The following is a 24,841-nucleotide window of genomic DNA, read 5'->3' as shown; positions in this document are numbered from 1 at the left end:
CTGGGCTTTGTCTTTCCAGAGACCCCTGCCCCAAAGCCACACAGAGTTGGTGGCAGAGCTCTGAGGGCCAGCCTGAGAGAGAGACTCAAACTCCACCCCCACCCCCCAGTCTCAGCCACTGGATGCTGGGGACCCAGGCCTCGTCCCCACCCCATGTCCCCACTCACCAGTTGAATTCATTGTAGTCATTGTGGACTTCCCACCAGAAGTAGAGCCAGGTGAGTGTGAGGCCGAAGGTGACGGTGAGGAGCAGGAACCAGAGGCGTTCCCACTGGAGGAGCAGAGCAGGAGAGGGGTCAAGTGAGGTCACGGGTTGGCCTAGCAGGCCGCCTGCCTGAATGTGCCCTCCTTCTCCCCCTCTGCAGCCAAACCTGCCAGGCAGGGATTGGTGCCCTCTTCACAGTGGTAGGGACCTGAGGCTCAGAGGGGGGAAGTGTCCTGTGCAACATCGCAGAGCCTGAGGCACAAACTGGGGGGGAGCTGGGAGCAGGGTGGGGCTCCACCCCCGAGGGGGGCCCTATGGCCGCAGCCTGAGGCCTTGCCAGCGTGCACCAGTCTCTCGGCTCTGGCAGTGGCCCCAGGAGCAAAGGCCACATCTGCCCGGAGCCTTCCCGCTGGCATGGTGACCTGCAGTCTGTGATCGGTCACAGTCTTCATCTCCTTCCCTCCTCACACAGGCCTACAAAGCAGGCATTATTCTTCCCCACCTCTGCTCTGAACTACTGACTAAACGCTGAAGCCCAGAGAGGCAAAGCGATTGCCTAAGTCACACAGCCAGTTATCAGAGGATTAAAGCCCCCCCCCCCCCTGACTCTGGACTTGAGGAAATGCAGGGTTCTGCGGTCCCCCACCAGGCACTGGCCCCTCAAGGCTGGGCCAGGCCACCCCTCTGTCTCCTGTAGGAGTGGGGATGCGGAGGGTGGGGGCTGCTGACCCACACGGCTGCTGCTCAGTCTGCAGCCGCTTCCGCTGGGCCCCGGGTTTAATCCTTGCTTCCATCCGCCCCCTTATCTCAGAAGCACAGCAAGCTTGGACATCCTGCTGTCTGGGAAACTGCTGAGGTCATCAGAACCAACCCACGGCCCTGGAGGGGAAGTCAGTGCAGGAGAGAACCAAGACCACCCCCTCGATGGGCTGGAGGGTTTGCAGCCGCTGGGCAATCTCTCGCGCGGGCACTATCAGGAGGCCTTTGCCAGGCTCCGTGCAGCTCACCTCACAGCCAGCCCTGGGCTACAGTTCTAATCCCAACTTACTTTCTTCATGGCTCCTGACTGCTTAGCCAAGCAGGGGTTCCCTCTGGGGGTGCTCCCCACCCTCACCTCTCCCGCTTCATATCCCCTGCCAGTTCCCTCGCTCTGGGTGTGGCCACCTCACATTCCCATTTACCTTTCAAGTCCGCTCAAATGTCACCTCCTCTGGGAAGCCTTCCTGGCCTTTGCCCCTGCCACCATGCTCCCTCCTCGGGGCTCCCACAGCATCGGGGAACCTCTTTAAACTCGCCTTCTATACACTGTGATCTGTCCATGTGACTGTGTCTCCCCCATGACAACCCTGTGTCGCCTCGGCTTCTGCGAGGACAGGGCCTGAGCCTGCCTCCACTCCCTCAGTATTGGTGACGAGGAGAAGAGGGAGCGTTCACTCGCTGCCCAGGATACCGCCATCCTACACTGTCAACAGACAGCACAGCGGAGCCAGATTCCCTGCCCACCACTTACCAGCTGTATAACCTGGGCAGTGCAAGCCGATGCAGCCTGTGCCTCAGTTCCCCGCTCTGTGACATGAGGACCATAGTACTTATCCGTGGGGTCGATGTGAGAATTAAATGAGATAATACAACTCAGGCGCTCGGCGCTGGCAAGCAGTCAGTGTTCTCGGCGCATCTGTAAGTACGTTCTGCCTCTCCCCAGCACGCGGGGAAGGCCCTCAAACCCTGGCGAGTCGTGACTATGAACACTTCCTGGGCAGGAGGTGGGTGACAAAGCAGCCTCCTCCACTTGGAACATAAATGGAGATGGGATGATGACAACACGCAGAAGGAGGTGGAGGGGGGTGGCTTCTCAGAGAGTAGGCCACTGGTGTCTGCCCCTCCCTGACACAGAATGTCATGAGCCCAGTTCCAGGCCCAGCAAGGCCCAGCCTTGCTCAGGAATGGAGGAACCTGGCAGGGGCAGGCAAGCCATGTGCCTTTCTGGAGCGATGGAACCCCAGCAGCCACCGCCAGAGACTGGCTGGGACTGTCTAGGGGAGCAGAGAAGGGCCCAATTTCAGCCCTGCTTTCTGCGTCTGGGCCCTGGCTCAGAGAGGCTGGCCCACACTGGCATAACTGAGCCAGCACCCCCACCCGGCGGGTCCAGCATCCTTCCCTTCCACATCCTTCTAAGAATCCCTCTTGCTACCTCCATTTCTTATTTGCTCACAGATAAAAACTCATTTGCACCCATTTCCTGCAGAGGGCAGCGGCAGGTCCCAGGCCAACTTCAACATCTGGGTCTCCTAAGACTGGTCCACCTTGGTGATGTCCTGCTCCAGCTTGAGAGTCCCACGGGCCTGAGCCCCCCAGTCCCCCCGCTGCATCCCAGCCCCACCTCTGCCCCACATGTGCACCCTACACGCCACGCACCGAATTACCCACCGTTCCTCACAGGGGAGACTCCCGCTCCTCAGCGTTCGCATTACCCTTGCACCCATGTCCATTCCCACAAACGCCCTGCAGTTCTATTTACTGTCTCTCTGAGTGTGGGTCTCCTTGTTGTACTGTGAGAGCCTTGAAAATCTGGATGGTCTTCATATTCCCAGGGTGAGTGGGAACTTAAGAAAGAGGTGATAATGAAACAGAAGGCGAGAAAACAACCTTTCTCCTCTCCCCAATGAGTACGCCCTCCCAGGAGAGATCTCACTGGGGCCCCCCACAGAGGAGCCTTAGACTTCTGCGGACCCTGAGCCGGCAGTGGCGAGTGGCCACCTGTCCAGAGATCGCTCTACCTCAGTGGGACAAGGCCGCTGCGCCTCTGAGCAGGTGATGAGGTTCTCGGAGGGGCCCCGGGGAGAGCTGAGCCTCGGCCTGTGATGGGTCCTGTCCCAGGCAAGCAGGCTAGGGGACCACAGCTGGTGGGACCAGGGGGCTGGCTGCAGGGACAGGGAGAGTCACAGGTGTTGGGAGATGTCCTGGGACGAGCTGTGATGTAGGACCCGGGGCGATGCTGACAGGTGGCCAGAGCGACCACAGGTGTCGGGAGGGGCCATGGCAGGCAGGCAGGCGTCTTGTCCACTAAGGGTCACTGTCCTCACTTGGCTAGATCCTGAGAGTGGGGCAGGGAGGACAGGGCACGAATGAGGGGCTGCCCTGCCCTGCCCCTGGGAACCAGCCAGAGCGGCAAGACTAGAGCTGGCAGATGTGTGAGGCACCCAGAGCATGACACGGAAGGAAGCAGGGCCTACGCAACGGGGATCCAGGAACCCCATTATCAGGCATGAGCTAGGGTTGGGGGCACCTAGGGAAACCGGTCCTAGGAACTGGAAGCCAGAGGCCCCATGGCCACAGGGAGCCTGTAGATGGGGATAGAGAGGCACCAACACAGGGGGCAGGTGGGGGAGGGGCGCAGAAGGGTCATTCTAAGAACAATCAGAGGAAAAAACTGAATGGCAGGGGCTGGAGGAAGGGGGAGAAGAAGGCAAGGAACTGGCAGGAGGAAGTGGGGGGCGGGGAGCAGCTCACTGACAAAGAGGCTCCAACGGCACTAATGGTCCTTGTCAGGGCGGCGCAGGGAGGCCGGGGATGCTGCTCACATTAATGAGCCAGCCTGGCCCTGCTCCGGGCTGAGCAGCCAGAGGAACGGCAGCGGGTCCACGGGCCCCCGTCACCCCTCACAGTCGGTACGACGCCGGGGTACTTATTTATGGACAGTTATCCCAGCGGAGAGCAAATGAAGACACTGCACCTCAGCGAAGGGCCCCCTGTATGGCTGAGCCAGCTGTGGAGCCCAGCACTGAAAAGTGCCACTTCCATCGTGGTTCCCGCAACGGGCATATCTGTCATGACAACTTTCCAGCGGATGCCGGTCAGGAGTCCTGGGGAAGGGGCGCCTTTTGCTAATTTGCACCTATATGGATGAGTGGAGGTGACTCAGAGGTGGAGCGATGTACCCAGTGGGGGAGGAGGGGACGTGGGACTGAACCCAGGTGTCCTGACAGGAGGCAGTCCCCACAGGCTCCACCCGTGCCCTGCACGGCCACCCCAGGCCCAGCTCAGCTCGCTGGGATTCCTCTCTCCTCTCTCTCTGCCCCTCACCCCCAACCTCTTTCTCGCAGGGGAAGCCCTCCCATTGCCCAGCCTCTGAAGACCTCCCTTCCCGACCCCTTCTGCAGAGATTCCTGGGATGGACCCGCCCACGTGACCCTCCACCACATGAATGACGGCGATGGAAGAGGCCAGGCTTGAGAGGCAGAAGACAGACCTGGCCCTGCCACTTGGGCAACGTACTCAGCTCCTCTGAGTCTCGGTTTTCTCACCCATAAGATGGCAGTGATAAGCCCTGCCTCAGAGGGTTGATGTTCAATGAGGTGCAAACGTCAAGGGGCACACGGAGCCTCATATGGTCAGTTTGCAGGCTGTGGGCTCCCTGGGGCCGGGGTGATGAAGATATCGCAGCGTGCCCGGGCCCACATCCTGTGGGGCACAGGTAGTGTTTAGATTGGTATGAGGAACAGAGGATGTGTGATGGTAGCTGTCATGCAGGAAGGCTTCAGGGCGCCAGTGGACAAGACCAGACATCATCTCGGGCTGAGCCTGGCGGCCCCACGCAACCAAGGGAAGGCGCTCCTGTGACACGCCAGCCTCCTTCCTCTGCAGGACAAAGGTCAAGCAGTTCCTGCGCTGACAGGTGCAGCCGGCAGGAGGAGGAGGAGGCTGAGAGCAGCCCGGGAAGGGATGGGCCCTGGCTGTGCACTGCTCACTCTCCCAGCTGTGGCTATGACAGAATCCCGGCGGCCACAGGCATTCAGCCCACACCCCCAGCCTCGTCTCCTCCCACTCTTGTCCCCCCCACCCCCCATGAAGATGAGACCCTCCATCCTTGCCGAGCACCAGCTCGCCCATTTCCCCAAACACCCGGCTCCTTCTCTCTCACTGCCTCATGCTGATTGTCACGTCTCCTCCTCTCCCTCTTCATCTGTCCCGCCCACCCCAGAGCCTTCTGCATTCAGAGACAAACGGTGGCAAGAGCTTATTAGCAGCCGGGGCTCACACAGTCACAGTCACGGAGCTGGGCTGGAGCCCCAAACCCCCGCCCCACACAGGAAGTGCTGCTGCTACCTGTGCCCTGGACCGCGACCTCAGGCCAGGATGCGCACAGACACTGCGCCCACTGCTGGGGACCCTGTGGGTTTGGAGCACCTCCCCTGGGTCCCCAAATAGAACCTGGAGCCTGAACTCCGTGTCAGGACAGCACCTGAGCAGGAGCCACCTCCCTGACCTTGACACCATCATTGACTTCGGATCCATAGTGGACTCCTGCTCGAGGCCTGCACCTGGGGCACAGCCGGCCTCTCTAGCCTCCAGGACAGGAGCTCAGCCTGCTTCTGCTCCCACAGCTCCAGGGATGGGCGGGCTCCCTCTGGATGCTGCCTGGTCGTCCTCTGGCCCGAAAGTTCTTCCTTCCCAGAGAAGCCGGATAGGGACAGGCTGTGTTTGGGGGTCCAGCAACCCTGGGTTTGAATCCCAGACTGGCCACCTACTGAATGTGTGACCTCAGAGAAGACGTTTGTTCATCATCTCTGAGTGCCCGGGTCCTGCTCTGTAAATGGGACAGCAGGGCTGGCAGGTGGCACAGACCAGGAGAACCTGCAAGGTACCCGGTGACAGGAGGGCCGTAGGAGTTATTTCTCTTCTGTCCATCCCTCCCTGAGACGCAGCTGAACCCGTCTCCTTGACTGTCCCCTGCAGCTGGCTCTCTGATACCACACAGAACAAGCCCCCCAAAAGGGCAAGAAATATTGGGGTCAAATGACCAAGGGGAATATAATCAAGAGCCGGCCCTTCTCATTCACTAGCCAGGTGCCTGTGGGCCAACCATCAAGACATCAAGCTTCCGCTTCCCCTGTCCACGGGGATGACATCACCTCTATGTCATGGGAGGGCTGCCAGCCTGAACAAGATTACAGATGTAAGCTGTAAATCGCCAAATCCAGGATCATTCCTGTAATTATCATTTCGCATCTGACAGCCCTTTAATTACGTGAAGACAGTGATCAAGTCTCCCCCTGCCCCCTGCACTGCACCAAATTTTTCCGGCTGCTGAGGAGAGCCAACAGATGGCCCACCCCCAGCCCACGTGGGTGCCCGGATCAGCGGACACAGAGGTCGAGTCTGGCCCTGCAGGCTACAGCCCTAGGAGCAGCAGGGATGGAGGAAGAAGACCCCGGCCCGGCAGCTGCCCCATCTCGTCTCATAGCCCATCACTGGCTACGGAGGACAGAGCCCTGTGTGAGCTCTTCAGAGCTGGCGGTCAATCAGGGGGGACTCCTAAGAGCTCTCTACTTGCCCCCATCTCATCTCATCCTCTCCAAGCTCTGCAAAGCAGGCGGGAGAGTTGGAGGAAACCAGGGCTCAGAGAGGGGAAGTGATTTGTCCCAAATCACAAAGGGCAAACATAATGGTGGAACAGAATTCACACCCAGGCCTGGTTGCCCCCAGTCCCAACTGTCTCAAAGCAACATGGAACAGGACATGTAATTATCCTTGTCTGACTGAGGAGACAGACTCAGGAGGCAGGGCCTTACCCCAGGTCACACAGCAAGTCACAGGCAATGCCAGGTCAGGACCTCTGGAATGCCAGCGTTAGAAAAGATTTCAGAGATCATCTCGCCTTGTCCTCTCAAGGTCCTATTAGGAAATGGAAAATCTGAGACCCCAAAAAGGGGAAATGGCCTGGGAGCATGGACACAGGACATGTACAGGGTAAATTGGTAGGGAAATGCTAGAGAATCCAACAGAAGGTGTTGGGACATCCAGACATCTATTTGGTAAAAAAATACAACTAGACCCCTACCTCACGCCCTATACCAAACTAAATCCCAGCATCTCCCTCCAGGTCCTCACCACCACTCTCTTGCAGGAGTTCTACACACTGGTGCTGGCACTGGAATATAAAACAGGCCTGGACTCCACTCTGAGCAACCCACCCAGATGACTGACCGACCGGTAGGCAACTCCAGTCCTAGGAGTGAGTGTGGAGAATAGGGTAACATGGGCTGCTTAGGAGCACACTGCCAGGTATGGAGGGCCTCCAAGAGGCTTCACCTACAGCAAAGCTGGAGGAAAGGGGCTTGCTAGGATGACAAAGCCAGGGAGCCTCGGTTCACGCAGAGGGAGGGAGTGAAGGTGCAAAGGCACAGAACCAGGCAGGTTTTGTTTGGGGAAATGGCTTCTTTTCTTACGGGCTTATAAAAGCTTTCTCTATGTAAGAGTATTAACCTTCATATATGGTGTATTTTTTTTATCCTGTCATTTGACTTTTTGTTTTCAATTTTTTTTTGGATAAAAATTTAAGTTTTTAGGCACTCAAATTTATCTCTTTCCTTTTATAGGTTTTGCCTTTGGTCTCATGGTTAAGGAAGGTGGCCCAAGATTATATATCTAATTCCTATTTTACAGTGGTAATTTCCTGGCCTCACTGTTTGCATTTAAATCTGTATGTAACCCATCTGTCTATAGCCATCTATCTATAGCTCCATACGGATGTCTACGTGTATGGAGAGAGGTTGGAAAGCCTTATTGCTAAAGCATCAAGACTGGAATTTCTTTTACTTTACATCTTCCCAAGTTGTTCGAGTCTTTTCAACAAATGTGTGCTTCCCCCAAGAGAACAAAAATACATTTTAATCCATCTGGGACTTATTCTGGTTTGAGGTAAGAGGCAGGGATCTCATTTTACTTCCACCAAACGGATGCTTCGGCTGTCCCGGTGCCATACGGGATACGTGCAACAACTCCCACATTCCGTTAGCACAGAGGCGCGTGCTCGGATGTGTGTGGTCTGTTTCTGGGTTGTCTAGTCTGTCCTGAGGCAGCCCTCACCCCATGTGCTGGCCCTGCCTGGTACGGCTTCTTCCGCATGGCTGGGCTCTGGCCCCTGGGCCACCCCTGTGGTCCTGGCTCTGCTTTGAAGTCCCAGAGCCCAGCTATGCCCTCAGGACCACAGAGCACCACATTGGAGAGAGAGACGGAGGGGTGCTACCTATCCAGTCTGCCTGCCTGCAGGCCAGATCTTGGGCACCCAGTTCCTCCAATCACCAGCCTGTTTCACCCTCACCAACTTCCAAATGGGGGGACTGACACACACAAAAAGCCCAGGAAATGTCAGCCGGGAAGGGTGCGGGGAGCTCCTGGAAGGGAGAGGTGGGCAGGCCCTGGCAGGATTATTCTGGCCCTGACACAGGAGATTTGGGGGAGGGGCGGCCTGGGGAGATTTGAGATGTATGACAGCATGAGGGCCTCGCAGGCAAAGGGATGAGAATCCCCACCCCAGCCAGCTCCTGACAGCCTAAGAGGCTGGATTTATTATTCTGGGCTCCAGAGAGCAGGGCAATTAGGCCTCTGTCTGCCCTTCTTCTGCTGGGGCGGGTGGGGTGGGGGGAACAGAGGAGGTACTCAGAGCTGCTCATTAGGCAGGGGAATGGAACCAGGCCCAGCCTGGAGTGCCCAGTTTCTCCCGCCCATCCTGTGGGCTGCATCCGTCCAAGAGCTGACCCGAGCGGAAGAACTGAAAGTCTTAGGAGGGATTATCCCAGAGCCCCTTCGAGGGCCCTGCCGCAGGTGGTGGGTGGTCGCACGCCCTGCTGTTCCCCATCACCATGCTGTCCCCTCCACACTCCCTAAGCAGCTACTCAAGGCTGTCAGGAGTGTCGTGAACAAGGCGTGACCACGTCCCCAGGAGCACGGTGCGGCCATGCTCCCCTCACAACATTCAGAGAAGAGCTAGGTGGGTGTGGGGGGTTCCCCAAAGGCCAGAGACGACATGGCTTTCTTGCAGAGATAAATCCTCAGCTCCCGGTGCTGCCACAACCCCGGGTGCTCTCAGCCTCTCCTCTCTCTCACGATGCAATGATACCATCTCCCATTTTCTTATCCTCCTAGCAGCCCTGTAAGGTTCAGCAGGGGTGGGGAACCTTTTCTCTGCCGAGGGCCATTTGGATATTTATAACGTCATTCATGGGCCATACAAAATTATCAACTGAAAAATTAGCCTGCTCTATTTGGTCAAACTTTTCATTAACTCACCCCGAATGCCTTGGCAGGGCCAGACCAAATGATTTTGAGGGCCTTGTACAGCCCGAGGGCCAGACATCCCCCCCACCCCCGGAATGGGGGCTTATCTTCCCCATTTTAAAAGTGGTAAACCTGAAGCTCAGAGGGTGCCTCTCTCACCTGCTGGGCCCCTTTTCCCCAAAGCACCAAAGAAGGGAGCAGCCAGCCCTTTGCAAGTCTGTGGGTAGGACACGTTTCTCCAGTGTGGGAGCGGTGGTGTCTCTGGTAAAGGCCGTGAGGCACATGGGTATCCCTTATCTCCCTGGACCTTTGGCACATGAATATGTATCTCCATCCAACCCACAAGCAAGTGGAGACCAGAGAGGGTCTGGCCTTGCCCAAGGTCACACACCAAGTCACTGGAGGAGGCAGGGAGGAGTGCACACTGCATGCAGCTCCCTTGGCCAGGAATGCCCACCCAGGTGCTTCTGGCCGATGCCAATCGCATCCCGTCCCAAAGGCCGCTTCATCCAGGGAGCCCACCTTGATTCCCAAGTGGAATCCACTCTTCCCTGCCACACACCCATCCCTGTCATAGGCCCACATGGCGATAATAGAACAGGGAGGTGAGGCGCCAGCTTGGAATCCTCCTGTACACTGGCAGAGCCCAACCCCAACCCCAAAGGTAGCCTGAGAGGTGCCACAGCTGAGTCCACACCCTTCCCTGCCAGCCTCAGCCAGGGGCAGGGCAAGGCAGCACACAGCTGCACTCTCCCGACCACCCCACTCCCGTGAGCTCACTGGGGTCCTGCCTCTCCACACAGTCGCGGGGTGGCAGCACATTCCCCTAACAGGCTTCCTCACTCGTTCTCCAACTCGGGGCTCAGTCATACCTCCAGTCCTTACCCAGCCCCTCCTGAACCAAGCCCTTTCCTCAGAACACTCAGAGTCTAGTGGGAGACACAGAAAGTCACACTCCATGTGGCAGGTACTGCGAGAGCCCAGGGAGGGAGGGAAGAAGGGAGAGAGACCTGACTCATTTTTGGTTGGGCGAGGGGGGGATATAGAGGAATAGACATCCTATATAATAAAAGGCTAATATGCAAACTGTCTCCATGGGTGGGAGTTTGACCAACAGGGAGTTAGACATGCCCTGACCACCAGGGGGCAGTGCAGAACATGGCACCCGTCAGCAGTGGGCAGTAGTGGAGGTGCTGCCGGCCCCAGTGGGCCCGAGAGCAGGACGCGGTGGGATGGTGGAGCAGGTAAGCAGGCAGTGGCAGGCCAAGGCGGGTGCAGAGGGAGTCCCCTGCTGGTGGCTGGTGCCGGCGGCAGCAGGCAGCCAGGGGAAGGGATGCCCCAGCCGGCAACTGGCAGCCGCTAGGGACCCTACCCTACCCGTGCACGAATTTCATGCACTGGGCCTCTTGTTTGCAATAAGCCTTGAAAGGCAGAGACAAAGAGAGTTCAGGCAGAGGGGCTGCCTGAGCAAAGGCAGAGCTGTGAAAGGGGACCGTGGTCTTGGGGTGGCTGCAGGGGCTGTGTGTGGGGAGGGGTGCTGATGAAACCCCCACGGCAGGTGTCTACTGCTCCCGTCCTAGGAGGTAGGCAATTGGGGGTGGGGAGTTTTCTATTTCTGTGTCCCACCCATCCCGCTGCACCATTCCTGGACTCCACTGAGGCCACTCTCCCCTCTCACGTACTGCTGGGCACAGCGTGGTGGCCTCATCCAGCCGGGCTGGAAATCATGGGCTGACAGAGGCATCATCTGACTCCCAACCTCTTCCACAGCCAGCCTGCTGACTGCACCTTCTAGGTGTCTCTAGAATCCCTCCCTTCACTACCTCCCTGCATCCTCCTGCCCCCAGTTGAGACCTCAGCCGTTCTCACCTGGCTCCCTGCCCTCCCCACCTCCACTCCGTCCCCTCAGCACTCTTTCTCCGAGATTTAACCACAGTGGCCCTTGCACAGCCCGAGTCTGCCTGGGCTCCCACTGCCCAGGATGAGTGCAGGCTCTCCAGCCCTGCCTCAGGCAACGCCCTCCCCTCCTCACACTGGAGCCAAATGCTTTCAGTTCCCAAGTGCAAGACACTGTACACCCAGCTCCCTGTAGGATCACTTCCCCAGTCTGGCCCGATGGTGTAACTCTCTCAGGCACCGGCTCAGGCAAACGTTCCTGCCTGGGGTTTCCTGGCCTGAGCAGCGATCCCCTGGGTGGTCTCGGTGTGTCAGTTTGTGTCTGTCTGCTCCCCTGCCGGCCTAGGAGCCCTTCAGGGAAGGGGGGACCGGCTCTGATACACCTGTGGCCTCCAGGCCCAGAGCAGGCATCATGATGGTTTGTTGATTGAATAAGTAACCAGTGCCTCCCAGACAAGACTGGTGTGGAACAGGGGAGCGGGCACAGGACTGGGGGTGCGAGCAGGGGCTGCACAGGCTGTGCCTGTAACTCCTCAGCTTGAATTAATCACTTACTCTCCCTGGAGCCCCATCCTTAAGATGGACGGGGTCAAATGGCCTCACAACAGCCTTCGAAAGGCAAGAGTCGACGGTCACTGTCTCCTTTGGGGTCCGGGGCTGGGAAGTTCCTCCAGGCATCTGACCTGTATCTCTTTTGCTACAGAGAAGCTGGTACTGACACTGGGCTGCCTCCCACCGCCGCCCAGTCTCCAGGGGTCGCCGTGGGCACGGCCTGAGAACTGTCTTCTGTCCACCAAGGCCCTCACTGGCAGCATTAGAGTAATGAGTCACGGACAACAACTAAATTCATTAGCCCCGGTTATAAAAAGCTTTGCTTCCCCTTCCCAGAGTGAGCGAGCCGCCTTCTGTTGCCAGGCTCCTCCACCCACTGAGCTGGGGCAGGAGAAGGGCTCACTTCACCTCTCTGGTCCTCAGTTTCCTGTTTCCTTATTTGTCAAGTGTGTGTCCTGGGGGGAGGGGACCGTGTGAGCCAAGGCTCGGGGCAGGAAGGAAGGAGGCCAGTTTGGTCAGCAAGGAGGGGGCTCCTACCCAAGCTCCCCCCGCCCCGCACCCTCCCCGGGCTCCACTCCAGTCCTGCAGGGCCAGGCCCAGCCAGGGCAACACAGAGGGTCCGTCGTGTGGCAGGGAAGACACTCCCCATCTTGTCCAAAACGCTCCTGGTCCAGTGCTCTTTCTCCTGCATCAGGCAACTTCCCACGTCCTCTCCGCCCTGCTGTTCTTTTCCTTCTTGCAAGCTCTCACGAAAAAACCACCTTGAATCAAAACACAGGACTCCTCCCCTACAGCCTCCATCTTCCTGAGGCTCTTGCTGCAAACCTGTCCCAGACTACAGGTGTGACATGGCCTCGGTTTCTGACCTATAAGTGGGGCATAGAAACTAAACACGCCCCACAGGGGTGTTACACAGCGAACAGGGCCAGGCATGTAAGCCATATGCTCCCCCAATACAACAGGTGCTCAATACACGCTCACTGCTAGTCTCACACTTCGCTCCCCAGCCTCCTGCCTGACTCACCACCCGTCTGTCACCCCATTTCACAGATGAGGCCCAGGGAAGTGGGCTTCACAGAAGAACTTGACCCCAGGCTTCTGAGTTGGGAGATGCAGGTGGGGCGGGGGCTCCCCTAAGAGGACCTGAGGGGAGGGAGTGCCTAGGCCAGTCCCCAAAGGAGAGGGTGCGGTGGGGATGAGGAGAGGCAGAGGCCCAAAGTTGGACGCCACCCCTTTGCTGAGGCCTCTCCTCCACCCCCAGCCCTAGTGGCTCTCCTCTCCCTCCCCAGCCTGTGCTCCCGGAGCTCGCTCCAGGGCCTCCATTTGTTCAGCAAAATTTACGGAGCACCTTTTCGGCACCAGCCCTGACTCTGAGACACCAGATGGCTGTTCCCTTCACTGTGTCAGGCCAGGGAGCCAGCACCCCATCACAGTCCTCACCCAGCTGTCTCCGAGGGACTGGGAGAGAAAAGAGAAAAGGGTGAGCAGGCTGAGGCTGAGGCTGAGGCTGAGCCCGGGAAGTGGGAGGGGAAGCAGGAGCGGAGTGAGTGACAGGGAAGGGGGTGGATGCTCATCCTTAGCTCAGAGTCTCAGGGTCACCTGAGGTGAGCTCAGCCCCTTCTGCAGAGGCCCTGCCACCCCGAGCTGCTGCAGAGCCCTCTCCCCTCTCCCAGCCACTGGCTGGCTCGTGACCTCCTGCAACCCTTCCTGCTTCTGCCCCATACCTGGCCCCAGACCTTGGTATTTGCAGAGCCTGTACCACGTAGGCTCCCAGTCAGCTCAAAACCAGCCCCAGCCCCACTTCCTCCACTCTGGGCCCTGTGCTGGCCACAGCCAAGACGCATCACTTCCTGACCCCACAGCCTAGGACTGGCTGGCCCGTGCCCACCAAGGGGTGTGTTCTGGGAGACACACCTTCCTCCAGGGCCTACTGCCACAGCCAAGGGACTGTCTGCGTGGAAGCTCAGCCATTCGCTCCCTTCCTTCGCCTCAGCTGTCTACCCACCCCCACCAAGAGCTTTCTACCTACACTGCCTGGGGTCACACCTGAGCTCTGCCCTTTACCCGCTGGTATGACCTGGGCCAAGTCACTGACACCTGGCTTCTGTTTCCCCTAGTGAAATGGTGGCGGTGACACCCAGCTCCCAGGCAGGTGAGTGCTCAGCACAGCACCTGGCACAAGACACACAGGTAAAGCTCACTGCTGCCCTCCCATCTGCCTTTCCCAACCCGGGGAGGCCCGGCTGCCGGGCCCCAGTCTGAGGGGAGAATGGAGCTCAGAGAACAGCGGAGTGGCCAAGGAATTCTAGTCTTAACCCTACCCCTCCTCCAGTCAGAGTGGAGAGGCCGGGGCGTGGGCCTCGGGAATCTCTGGTCTTCATGACTAGTCATAGCTAGCGACGTGCTGGCCACTTCATGTCGCTATCGCATGCCATCCGCCCAGCAGGTCCTTGAGAGGTGTGAGTGCTATTTCATGGGTGAGAAAGCTCAAAGTCAAACGCATACTGTGGACAACAGAGGGGCCCTGTCGTAAACCTAACCGACAGTAACCTCACAGGGTGATCTCATCACACATTCCTAACTGGGCGGGACATGGTGAACAGTCACACCCCAGGCTCATAACTTCTTTAGCACAAGGTTTATCTCTGCCTCCGGCAAACCCTGTCCATCGTTTCCGTGCATCTAGGTTAACACACTGTTTGCGATGCCTTTTGCAGACCCCTGGGAAGTGGAACTAACCTGAAGGGAGCCCAGGATCTTGTTAACGGTCCTGGAGTCCAACGCCGGCCCTGCTTTCTCCCACCCTCATGTAATCTTCCCTCCTGAATTCTAAACGCATAAGAGAAACCGCAGAACTGTCATTCTCCGGAGCAATCTGAGACCCTGCTTCCCAGCACTGTCGTCAGTTTGGCTCAAGTAAAGTCTATTAAAATTCTCTACAGGTTTGGACGTTTCTTACATCGACAGTCCAAGTAGAAGAGGCACAACTTGAGCTTGAGGTCTGCCTGACTCCTGACCTCACAGTCTGCACCATTGTCGGGGAGACCCTACGTCCACACAAGACGAAAAGGCCGTCCCAGGCAGGGCCGCCGTCCCAGCAGGGCAGGACCTGCTCTGTGACTTGGGCAGGCCCCTTCCTCTCCTTTGCCTCAGTCTGCCATGTTGCCTCTCTGCTGGGAGTGGGGACATGACCACGAATCAGGTCAGGTACCCACCAGGTACCTGCTTCTCACCATGTGGGAGCCATGAGCCCAGGCTCCTGACTCATCTAGCACTTCATCCCTCACTGTCACAAGCAGAGAAGCAGAAGAGATGGGGGGCAAACCCCCCCACCCCCCCCATCCAGGTAGCCCTGAGAGGCCTGCCCTGCCCTTAGCCGCCACCCCGACCCTTGGCCACTCCCGCCTGTTTGCGGACTATCTGACTTGGGAAGCTGGCTTCTTTGTTCAGACAAGGAAGGAAGAAGAAAGTTGTTTTTCAGGCAGCAAAGCTCTTAGATAAACACGAGTTATCTCTCTCTCTATTCCTTCTTAAAGGAATTGGGTTCCTTCAGAAAAGAAACTAGATTCACCGGCTGATAGCGCCCAGGGATGAAGCGCAGCCCGGAGCCTGGCTGGGGAGTGGAACACTGAAGGAGGCTTTCTTATCCGGCCGAGCACCTGCTGCCAGCTCTGGCAGGCCCGTGGCTCAGGTGACAGGGCCCTGGTGCCAGGCCACAGCCTTGCCAGCTCCCAGGCTCCCGATGGCCTGGCCCACCTCCTCACCCTCCCCTCCAGCCACCCCCACCGGCATGCCTGCTGGATCTGCCAGAAGCCAAGAACTTCTGTTCACCTTGGGGTGACCCCTTCCTCCTGGAGCACCCCTCCTGGAGCACCCCCCTTGCCCTGCCCTCAGGAGCAGACCAGCCCCCCTGCTGTCAGAAGAGAGTTAACAACTGGGTATTTCCACGACAGAATGGCCTTCCCCACCTGGTCAGAGAGATTCAAGAATTGCCATGGGTGCATTTTCAGAAGGAGAAGTGAAACCCAGAAGGGGCCCTGACAGAGCTGACACCACCCCCCACCCCCACCCCCGCGACTCAGGGGCTCCCTGGGTCCTTTTGCCCAGGTCCCAGTGTGGCTCACCGGTGTGGTGTCATCATGGGAGCGCTGGTAGCGTTTCCAGCGGCAGCCGTAGATGCCCGTGAGGCAGGAGAGGCACAGCTGGGGCTCGTAGTACTGCAGGGGCTGGTGCCTTACCATGCTCGTGCCCGAGGCCCTGGTGCCCGGCCCTCAGGAGCCCATGGGGGCCCCAGGCTGGTTCTGTGGGAGAAAGCACAAGGCTGTGAGGCAGGGGAGGGGTGAGGAGTCAGCCCCAGACACAGCAAAGGTCATGGTAGCCGAGGTCAGGGTGGGTCAGCTCCGCACAAATCCCTGTAGTGGGTCCCAGGCCCACCTGGAGTCCGAGGCCCACCCTGCAGGTCTCCCAGGACGGCCACCTGCCACCCTCCCCTGATCTAATCCCCCGCTCAGCCACACTGGCCAGCACACTGCTACTGCCTCCTCTGCCTGGAAGGCTCTTCCCTTAAGTACCCGCATGGTTCCCTCCTTCCCCTCCTCCCCTCAGGTCTTTGCTCAAATATCTGTCTCAACCAGACGTCCCAGGTCATCTTCCGTAAAACTGCAACCCCTTCCCCTACCGCTCAGCCATTTTTAGCTTTATTTTCTCAATCATAATTTACTTTTTTTGTTTCTCATCTGCCTATCCCACTATGATGTACGTTTCATAAAGGCAAGGATTTTGTCTGCTTTATTCTCTGCTATATGCCCAGTAACTGGAACAGAGCCTAGCACACAGAACTTTCCAAATAAATATTTTGAAATAAATTATCATAAAAAATAAATAAATTATCATAAAAGCTGACATGTACTGAGCATTTAAAATATTCCAGGCCCTGTGCGAACACTTTATAACCATCTCCCTGTCTCAAGTGGAAGGTACTGTGTGTCCCAAACCCATTTGACAATTGAACAAACTGAGGCTCAGAAGAGAAGGGGGCAGCGCCTGGCCTGCGGTCACACAGCTGGGTGCGGCCAATCTGGGAGTCTGGAGCCTGACAAGTTCAATCCTTCAGGCCCAGGGAGACCCAGCCCAGCAGGGCTCGTGGGTAGAACTATGGGATGTGTCTAGTGGGTTGAGTTGCTGCCACCAGGAGCAACTGCCCCGGCCCTGCTTGGTGCCCTGGACATACCAGCTGGGGCTCAGTATAGCCAGTGGCCATTGGCTGGGGCACCTCACACACCCTGATGTCAGGCATCATCTGACCCTCAACACCCCTGTTATCATGGTCCCATTTTAGAGATGAGGAGCGTGGGGCTCAGAGCAGCAAACGTTTCACCCAAGGAGCCAGGACTCAGCTCCTGGTCTGTGGATTCTAGACACTGGAGCCATTTGCTTTGCACCAGACCCTGTCCAAGGCTCTGGAGACCATGTGGACAGGACAGACGCAGTGACCCCTCAGGGCCCTCACAGGACTGGCGAGGGGCACGAGCAGGCCCACACTCGGCTCCAGGCACCAGTCCAAGTGCTGTCCATATCCTAACTCGAACAGCAACCTATGGCGTAAGTGTTATCATTATTTTTTGTATTGAGCTATAATTCACATGCCACAAAATTCGCCCCTTTAAAGTGTACCATTCAGTATTGAGCGTTTTCGGCTTTTAGGATACTCACGGAGTTGTGACTAATTCCAAAGCATTTCCATCATTTCAGCAAAAACTCCATACTCACCCCGTCCACCCCGCACTGACTCCATTCCCACCCCTCAAGCCCTGACAATCACTCATCTACCTTCTGTCTCTATTTATGTGCCTGGTCTGGGCATTTCATATAAATGTAATCACACAATATGTGGCCATTGGTGACTGGTTTCTTTCGCTTAGCACCGTGTTTTTAAGGGTCATCCATGCTGTAGCTTCGATCAGTGCATTCGTTTTTGCAGCTGAAGAATATCCAATCGTACAGATATACCATCTTACCCACTCGCCAGCTGATGGACATTTGGGTTGTTACTGCTTTGTGGTTGTCACGAACAACACTGCTGTGAGCAGGTTTCTGTGTGAACATATGTTTTCATTTCTCTTGAGTCAGTACTTTGGGATGGAATTGCTGGGTCATATGGTTTAACCTTTTGAAGAACCGCCTAAAGCTGCTTCTGCAAGCGGCGGCACCATTTCATATCTCAAAGTACTATCATTACCATCTCCCTTGCACAGATGAGGAATACGGAGCACGGAAGGGTTTAGCTATTTGCCGTAGGTGACACAGCAGAGCCAGGCAGTCTGGCTCCAGGAGGGGCCTTGCTCTCACCCAGGGGTTGGCAAAAGGTAACTCAGGGGCCGTATCTGGCCAGCCACCTATTTTTGTCTCCCATCCAAGCACTAACCAGGCCCGTCCCTGCTTAGCTTCCAAGGTCAGGCGAGATCGGGTGCGTTCAAAGTGGTATGGCCATAGGTAGGCAACTATTTCTGTATAGCCCACGAGCTAAGAATGGTTTTTACATGTTTAAAGGATTGAGAAGAGAAAAAAAATCAAACAAGAACACATTTGTGGCACATGAAAATGATAGGAGAGTCACATTTCAGTGGATCCATAAATAACGTTTCATGGGAGGCAGCCAGGCTCGTTCGTTTATGTATTGTTATGGCAGCTTTAACTGTAACTGCAGAGCCGAGGAGTTACGACCGCGTCCATATGGCCCACAAAGCCTAAAACGCTGCCTGGCTCCTTCACAGGGAAAGTTCGCTGACCCCTGCAACCACCCGGCCATAATGGCTCATAAGTGCAGCCTATGGTCGAGAGAGTAAAAGGAGGCTGTGGGCACTTAACACAGGGCAGAGAGGGTCAGGCCACGCTTCCTGGAGGCAGCGCTGAGCTGAGGTCTATAACATGAGCCCCTAAGATGCCTCTTTTCTTTTTTTTCCCACCCCCACCCACACCAAGACGCCTCTTTCTAAATGCCCAGGGGCTGCACCACAGGGGCACCCAGGGTTTCAGGCCCAGCCCCTACGTCCACCCCTGGGCCTCATTCGGGACCTCTGCCTCCCACCCCCACCCTCATCCCCAGCGCCCACCAAATGCTAGCCTCAGCACAGGGCGTCCAGTCTGAGGAGAGAGATGCATTAGGGGCTTGCTGGGAATATCGACTGACCCAGGGCCTCCTAATCGCTGGAATTGTGTGGTGCAGTCTCTGGGCCCGTGGTTCCCTGGGGAGCCATGAGAACATGGTGCAGCTGCTGGGAATTCTCTGAGTCGAGCCGAGCCGTGGGCTTGGGGGACATAAGGGATGGGGATGCTATTGCAGTCGGCTTAGCATTAGCTCCCGTGGGGTTAGAGAGGCCTGGGGGATGCTCTCGGCTTTACGCAGCCAGATCTCATCCAGTGCGCCCCCAGATTAGGTCGACCACCACATTGGCCCTCACGAAGGGCGGGGAGCAGCTAATATTTAGGAAGAAGCCTGGATTTATCCTGTGTCAGCCGCTGACTTGCATAGTGGCTGAGGCCTCTCAGGGCTCTTCCCTGAGCCTTGCTTTCTGAATCTGTAAAATGGGGTAACAGCCTTCGCCTTGACTTCAATAGGGACCAGATTTTGCGGGGAGGGTGCCAGGAGGGACCATGGCTGCAGTGACTGAGGCACCGCAGGTGGGTGTTCCGTAAGCAGAAGCCCACACCCAGGTGCCCCTGCCCTCACACTCCCTGGCTCCCATGTGTCCTCCACCCTTCCCTGCTCGCCCACCCCCACAGCTGAGCAATACAATCCCTAGGCATGGAAATTCCATTCAGGTCTGGAAAAGAGGGAAGTAGAACTGTCTGCACTGGGCCTCAGCCCAGGACTCAGCTGACTGTGGCTCTTGGAACCGCCTCTCCCAGGAAAATGTTCACACTGTTCATAACGTCAGGCACTCTTTGGGAGGCAAACCTCTTCTCTTTTCTTTCCACGCTCTGCTGGGGTCATCTCGTCCACTCCCACGGCTTCGGTTACCAGGTGCAGCCAAGGCCACCCAATCTTTGCTTCTCCATCAAGATAGAGGCTCCTGGCTGTCTCCGGGGGTGCACTCGGGCCCTGCACAGACACTGACCTCCTCACCACCCCCAATCTGCTTCTCATATCCCTCAAAGCCCTTTTCTCACCATCCCATTGGCCACTGCCCTGGGAAAGGAAGGCACTGGCCATCAATCCAAGCTCCCAACTGAGCGAGCTAAAGATTTTTTTGTTTGTTTGTTTTTTCGGTTAATCCTTACCTGAGGATATTTTCCCATTGATTTTTTAAAAGGTGAAAGATTTATGCGATCTGAAGATAAAACAGAGTATTTTCCATTGATTTTTAGAGAGAGTGGAAGGGAGGGGGAGAGACTGAGAGAACTATGTGAGAGACACATCGACTGGTTGCCTCCCACACGTGGCCCTGGCTGGGGCCGGGGTTTGAGCCTACAACCCAGGTACATGCCCTTGACCAGACTTGAACCGGGAACCCTTCAGTCTGCAGGCCGACACTCTATCTACTGAGCCAAACTGGCTCAAGCTAGAGAAAGATTTTTAAAGGCACATGATCAGGCCCCTCTAGTTCCTCCTGCCTCACAACTCCAGAACCTGCTGTCCCTGCATCTGATGGACACCTCCTGACCCTTCCAATCTCAGCTCAGATGTCACCTCCTCCAGGGAGCCTCCCCTGAGCCCAGGTTTGGTTAGAGCCCTCCCCAGCCTCCCATAGCCCTGAGCGTCCCTAATGCTTCCAGGGCACCCTGTGTAAGCTCCGTGGACACGTCCTTCTCCCCCATCGGATGGCCTGAGTTATTCCTGCATCCCCAGTGGCCAGCACCGGGCAGCAAGAGGAGGAGGCACAGGGCTTCCTGGACTGTACAGCCGAGGAGGCCAGGAAGTTCTACTAACAGAAAGTGCCGCTCAGACGCTGGGCATTCAGACAAGCTCCCGGAGACCGGACCCTGCCCCCACCCCCCTCTCTTCCCGCCAGGGCAATGGCATGACTTAGGATCAATTGATTTCTCCTAGCCACCTCCCAGGGCATCAGCCAAGTTGGCAAGAAATCCCCTACCCGGAGCCCCTGCTGACTCTGGGACAAGAGGTAGCCCCCACCTCTGAGCCCCACCCCTCAGCACCAAGTCCTGATTTGTCTGAATTCTTGGTCCCTGCCCTGAACTCTTGTTTGCACAGGGAAGGGCCTTCCAGGAGTCCAGGCCTGAGAAGCACGGAGCGCCTGCTACAAAGCTGCAGGGCCCTCTCCCTCCCTGATGTCCTGGGAAGGCACCCAACCCACTTCCCTGTTCCTCTTCCCTCCCATGACCCCCAGGCGGCCAGGCCCTCATGGCCCCCATATCCTGCTGCCTGTGGCCCAAGCCCACTCTCTTTCCTGAGAGAGGAAAGACTCTGGGCAGGTGTCAGTGCCCAGGTTCCAGCCTAGTCTCTTGCAGGAACTGACTTGTCACTTGGCTTAGACAGGTCGCTAGCTCTCTCCGAGCCTTATTTTACTCGTCTGAGAAATGGGAACTAGATGGAAAAACAAATTAAAGGACCCAAGCTGCAATAAAAAGGAATAAAACACTGAGCCATGCTACACCATGGAAGAATCCTGAAAACAGTATGCTAAGCGAAAGAAGCTAGTGGCAGAAGGTGGTGTGGGGCTCGCCGGGCCCATGCTGAGCATCGGACCTGTGTCATCACCTGGCGACAACCTGCCAGGTAGAGCTCGACAGGCTTCTGTCACAGATTAGAAACATGGGCCCCAGGCGAATGGATGAACAAACTGGTCCATCCAGAAAACGAAATATGACTCAATGATAAAAAGAAATATACTACCAACCCACGAACAGACATGAAGGGACCTTAAAAGCATATTGCTATTGACAGAAGCCCATCTAAAAAGGCTGCATACTGTCTGATTCAACTACAAGACATTTTGGAAAAGGCAAAATGATAGAAGCAACAAAAGATCCGTGGTTGTCAGGGGTTGGGGATGGAGGCACAGGGGATTTTAAAGACTGAAACCATTCCCCGTGATACTGTAATGGTGAACACATATGTCATTATACATTTATCAAACCCCATAGACTATGGACCCTGATGCAAACCATGGACTTTAGTTAACAATACTGTATCAACGTTGGCCCGTCAGTTGTAACAAAAGCACCACCCTAATGTAAGATGTTAATGGGGGAAACTGTGAGGTCGGGGAGGGAGAGCATGTAGGAACCCTCTGTACTTTCTGATCAATTTTCCTATAAACCAAAAACTGTTCTTTAAAAAAAAAAATCTATTCACTGAATATATATGCATTTAATTTAGATATCTATATCGATTGACAGATAGATGGCCACACCCAAGACATTAAGTGATTCCCCCAAGGCCAAACAGCCAATGGGCACAGAAGAGGGATTTGAATCCAGGGTGGCTGGCTCTACAGCCCAGAGGAAGCGTCTGCCCACGTTTCTGCCATCCTCCATGTCTATGCCAGCCACAGCATCTGTATCACTGCAAATTGCACCTTCAATATTTTGGTTGGCTCCAAGGGAGCAAAGGGCACGGAGTAGGGCCAAGGACCCAGGGGAGAGAAGGGGAACCCCCACACACCATGACGGGCACAGGGCTGGGGCTGGCAGAGACCCGATCTTCTCCAGCAGCCTGCCAGGGCCCTGCGGAAGGAGGCAAAGCACAAATGCAGAGAAGGAATCGCTTCGCTTCTCCTTGGCCATGGCTGCCCTCCCTGGGGCCTCAACCCCAGTCCCACCCCAGGGCTGCAGGCTGTGGCTGAGTGCAGCCACAAGCAGGCTGGGCGACCTCCGGAAGCCTCTGGCCTTGGCTTTCCCGTCTGTATCCTGAGGGGTTTGAACACCACCAGATGGTCTCCAAAATCCCTTTGGGCACTCAACTTCTAAAACCCTCTAACCACCTGCTGTCTCCTCATCCCCGGGAGAGAAGCAGAGATGGGACAGCTCAGGGAGGAGGGAGGGGCAATCCCTCAGTCCTTGTCTGGTCTGAGGCGTAGACCCCCTCCACTCCCAGGGCTGACGGCTGGGAGTCCTGAGCCCGCCACTGACTGGAGGCATCAAAATGAGGCCTGTGACCAGGTTAGGGGCTGGTCATGGCCCTGCCCATCGGATGGCCTGCATGGAGAGATCTGGGCTTCCCCCATTACACTATGGACTGGGGCAAGTCACTCCACTCCTCTGAGCCTCAGAGAAAGCCCTACATTTTAATGCAATCAACAGAGAAGGTAAGCAGAGGCAGGACAGGAAGGAAATCTGTCACTGAGGCAGCTGCCAGCGGGGAGAGCCCAGGAGAGGAGGTGCCAGGAGGGAGGCCTCCAGTGTCACGGGCAACATTCTTTGGGAAAAAGTTACTCACGGGCTGAGGCTGGAGCTCAGCAGGAGCCCTCGGAGATCAATCACGCCACAATTAGGGCCATTATTAACCTCTGGCCACGGAGCGGGTGTCTGAGCCTCCTGTTTACACAACACATCTGTCCCAAGAGACCTCCGACTGCTCTTCCTGGGGGGCAGGCCAGGCTCATGGCATCCCAGGCCTGGGTCCTCCTGTAGGAAGTGCTCCCTGCTTGTCCCTGGGAACGTGGCCTCTGGTCCCACCTGTCCCGTATCTAAGGCTCTGTAGGTCATGCAGTAAATGTTTGAGAAGCCTCCACAGTGTGCCAGGCACTACTGGGAGCCAAGAAAGCTTTACAGAGAATCGGACATGGACCCTCCTTTTAGGGGGACACCTCTTTGCAGCCGCAGCACCATTCTAACCACATGGCCAGTGTTCTGCTGTTAACAAAGGGTCTCCCTCACATCGTTTCAATGAAGCATCTCACCTCCTCTGCCGGTAAGTACCAGATCCCCGCGTTACGGACGGACGGATGAGGACGCAAGGCTGGAGCAGGTCAGGACAGGTCTGAGACGCACCCGCAGTCGAGGCCCTCGGGGGACAGAACCACATGTTTGGGACCGTTTGGGGCTACTGACTGAACAGGAGCCAGGCTCAGGACCCTGCCCAGGGGCCTTGGGTTCTCCTGGCACAGAAAGGACCTCTCTTTCCCATGTCAGGGAATATGGGCTTGGGCAGAGAGCGGAGCTTAGCATCTCAGACTCAACAGCTCTAGCTGCAAACAAAGTCTTAGAATCACCTCACCCAAGACTCATGCAATCATGCAATCCTGGTGCGATCCAACAGAACTACTCCTGGATCTCAGATTATTAAAAATCATCAAAAGTCTGCGCCAGGAAAGACCTGCAGCCTTCCCATCCAGCCTCGCTCTGCACACAGAAATCCCCAGCATGGGTCCTGGTGGTGGTTCCCAGCAGAGTGGCCTGGCCTGCGTAGGCTTGCACGCTCTCGGTGAAGGCCGCCCTCCCTGGAGGGCTGAATGGTTCACTCCTTAAGTCAGGCCTGTAGAGAGCCCTCCTGAGAGGAGTGGCCTGCCCCTGTATCCGCCCTCCGCCCCCCAAAAAAATAAAAATAAAAACCCACAAAAAAACAACAACAACCTGGCACTGACAGGCTCTTCCTGGAGCAGGCAGCGTGAGCAAATGTCTCCAGCGCTTCAGGCTGGGCCTCAAGGACCAGACCAGGGGCCTGGTGAAGGGGACGACTTTCACTCTCAGCCCCTCCCAGGAGCCCAGGGATTCTGCCACAGGGACCAGGCGGGCTTTTTCCAATGCCCCTCCCTGAGTCCCAGGGAAGGGAGGCACCCGAATGAGGGGAGGAGAAGAAGGAAGCTGAGTCTGGCAGAAACTTGCACTGAGCAAACTTGTCTCGGACTAGTTTTTGCCCCCTGAGGGGATGGAGAGCAATGATTTATTTTATTTATTTATGTAAAATAGTGGGGTTATGACACAAACAGGCTTCCTCATCAGGCCCTGGGGTGGGAAGAGAAAAACAAGCCCTGCCATTTAAGGAGTCTTTCCCTTGCTTCCTTCCACTCACACCTACCTGTCTCGCCTCCCCTCCCCACCCCCTTTCACACGGCAGTGTTCCCAGCACACCACACTGCCCACCTTCCCACAGCCCTGCCTTTGCTGGAAAGCCCTCCCCACCACCCCGAAACACATCCCATCCATCTTAACAAATGATCCTGTGCA

General features: G+C 56.6%; 1 protein-coding gene across 5 annotated transcripts in view; it reads right to left on the bottom strand.

Moving 5' to 3' along the window:
- The window catches only part of GDPD5 (glycerophosphodiester phosphodiesterase domain containing 5), an 88,242-nt gene that overhangs the window by 29,235 nt on the left and 34,166 nt on the right, over positions 1 to 24,841 (bottom strand). For 4 of the 5 annotated variants that reach the window (XM_014540408.1, XM_005867058.2, XM_014540411.1 and 1 more), the window contains 2 exons: positions 15,838 to 16,014; positions 168 to 271 (listed from right to left, as the gene is read on the bottom strand). In XM_014540408.1, coding sequence (XP_014395894.1) covers positions 168 to 271; positions 15,838 to 15,954 — 221 coding nt within the window. In that variant the 5' untranslated portion in view covers positions 15,955 to 16,014. Of the gene's footprint in view, positions 1 to 167; positions 272 to 6,777; positions 6,795 to 15,837; positions 16,015 to 24,841 lie in introns of those variants that run through there. The other variant, XM_014540410.1, reaches the window with a different exon arrangement.

This window comes from Myotis brandtii, unplaced genomic scaffold (assembly GCF_000412655.1).
Source record: "Myotis brandtii unplaced genomic scaffold, ASM41265v1 scaffold244, whole genome shotgun sequence".
Lineage (NCBI taxonomy): Eukaryota > Metazoa > Chordata > Mammalia > Chiroptera > Vespertilionidae > Myotis > Myotis brandtii.
Note: the sequence above shows the minus strand (reverse complement) of the source record. Positions and strands in the feature narration are given on the sequence as shown.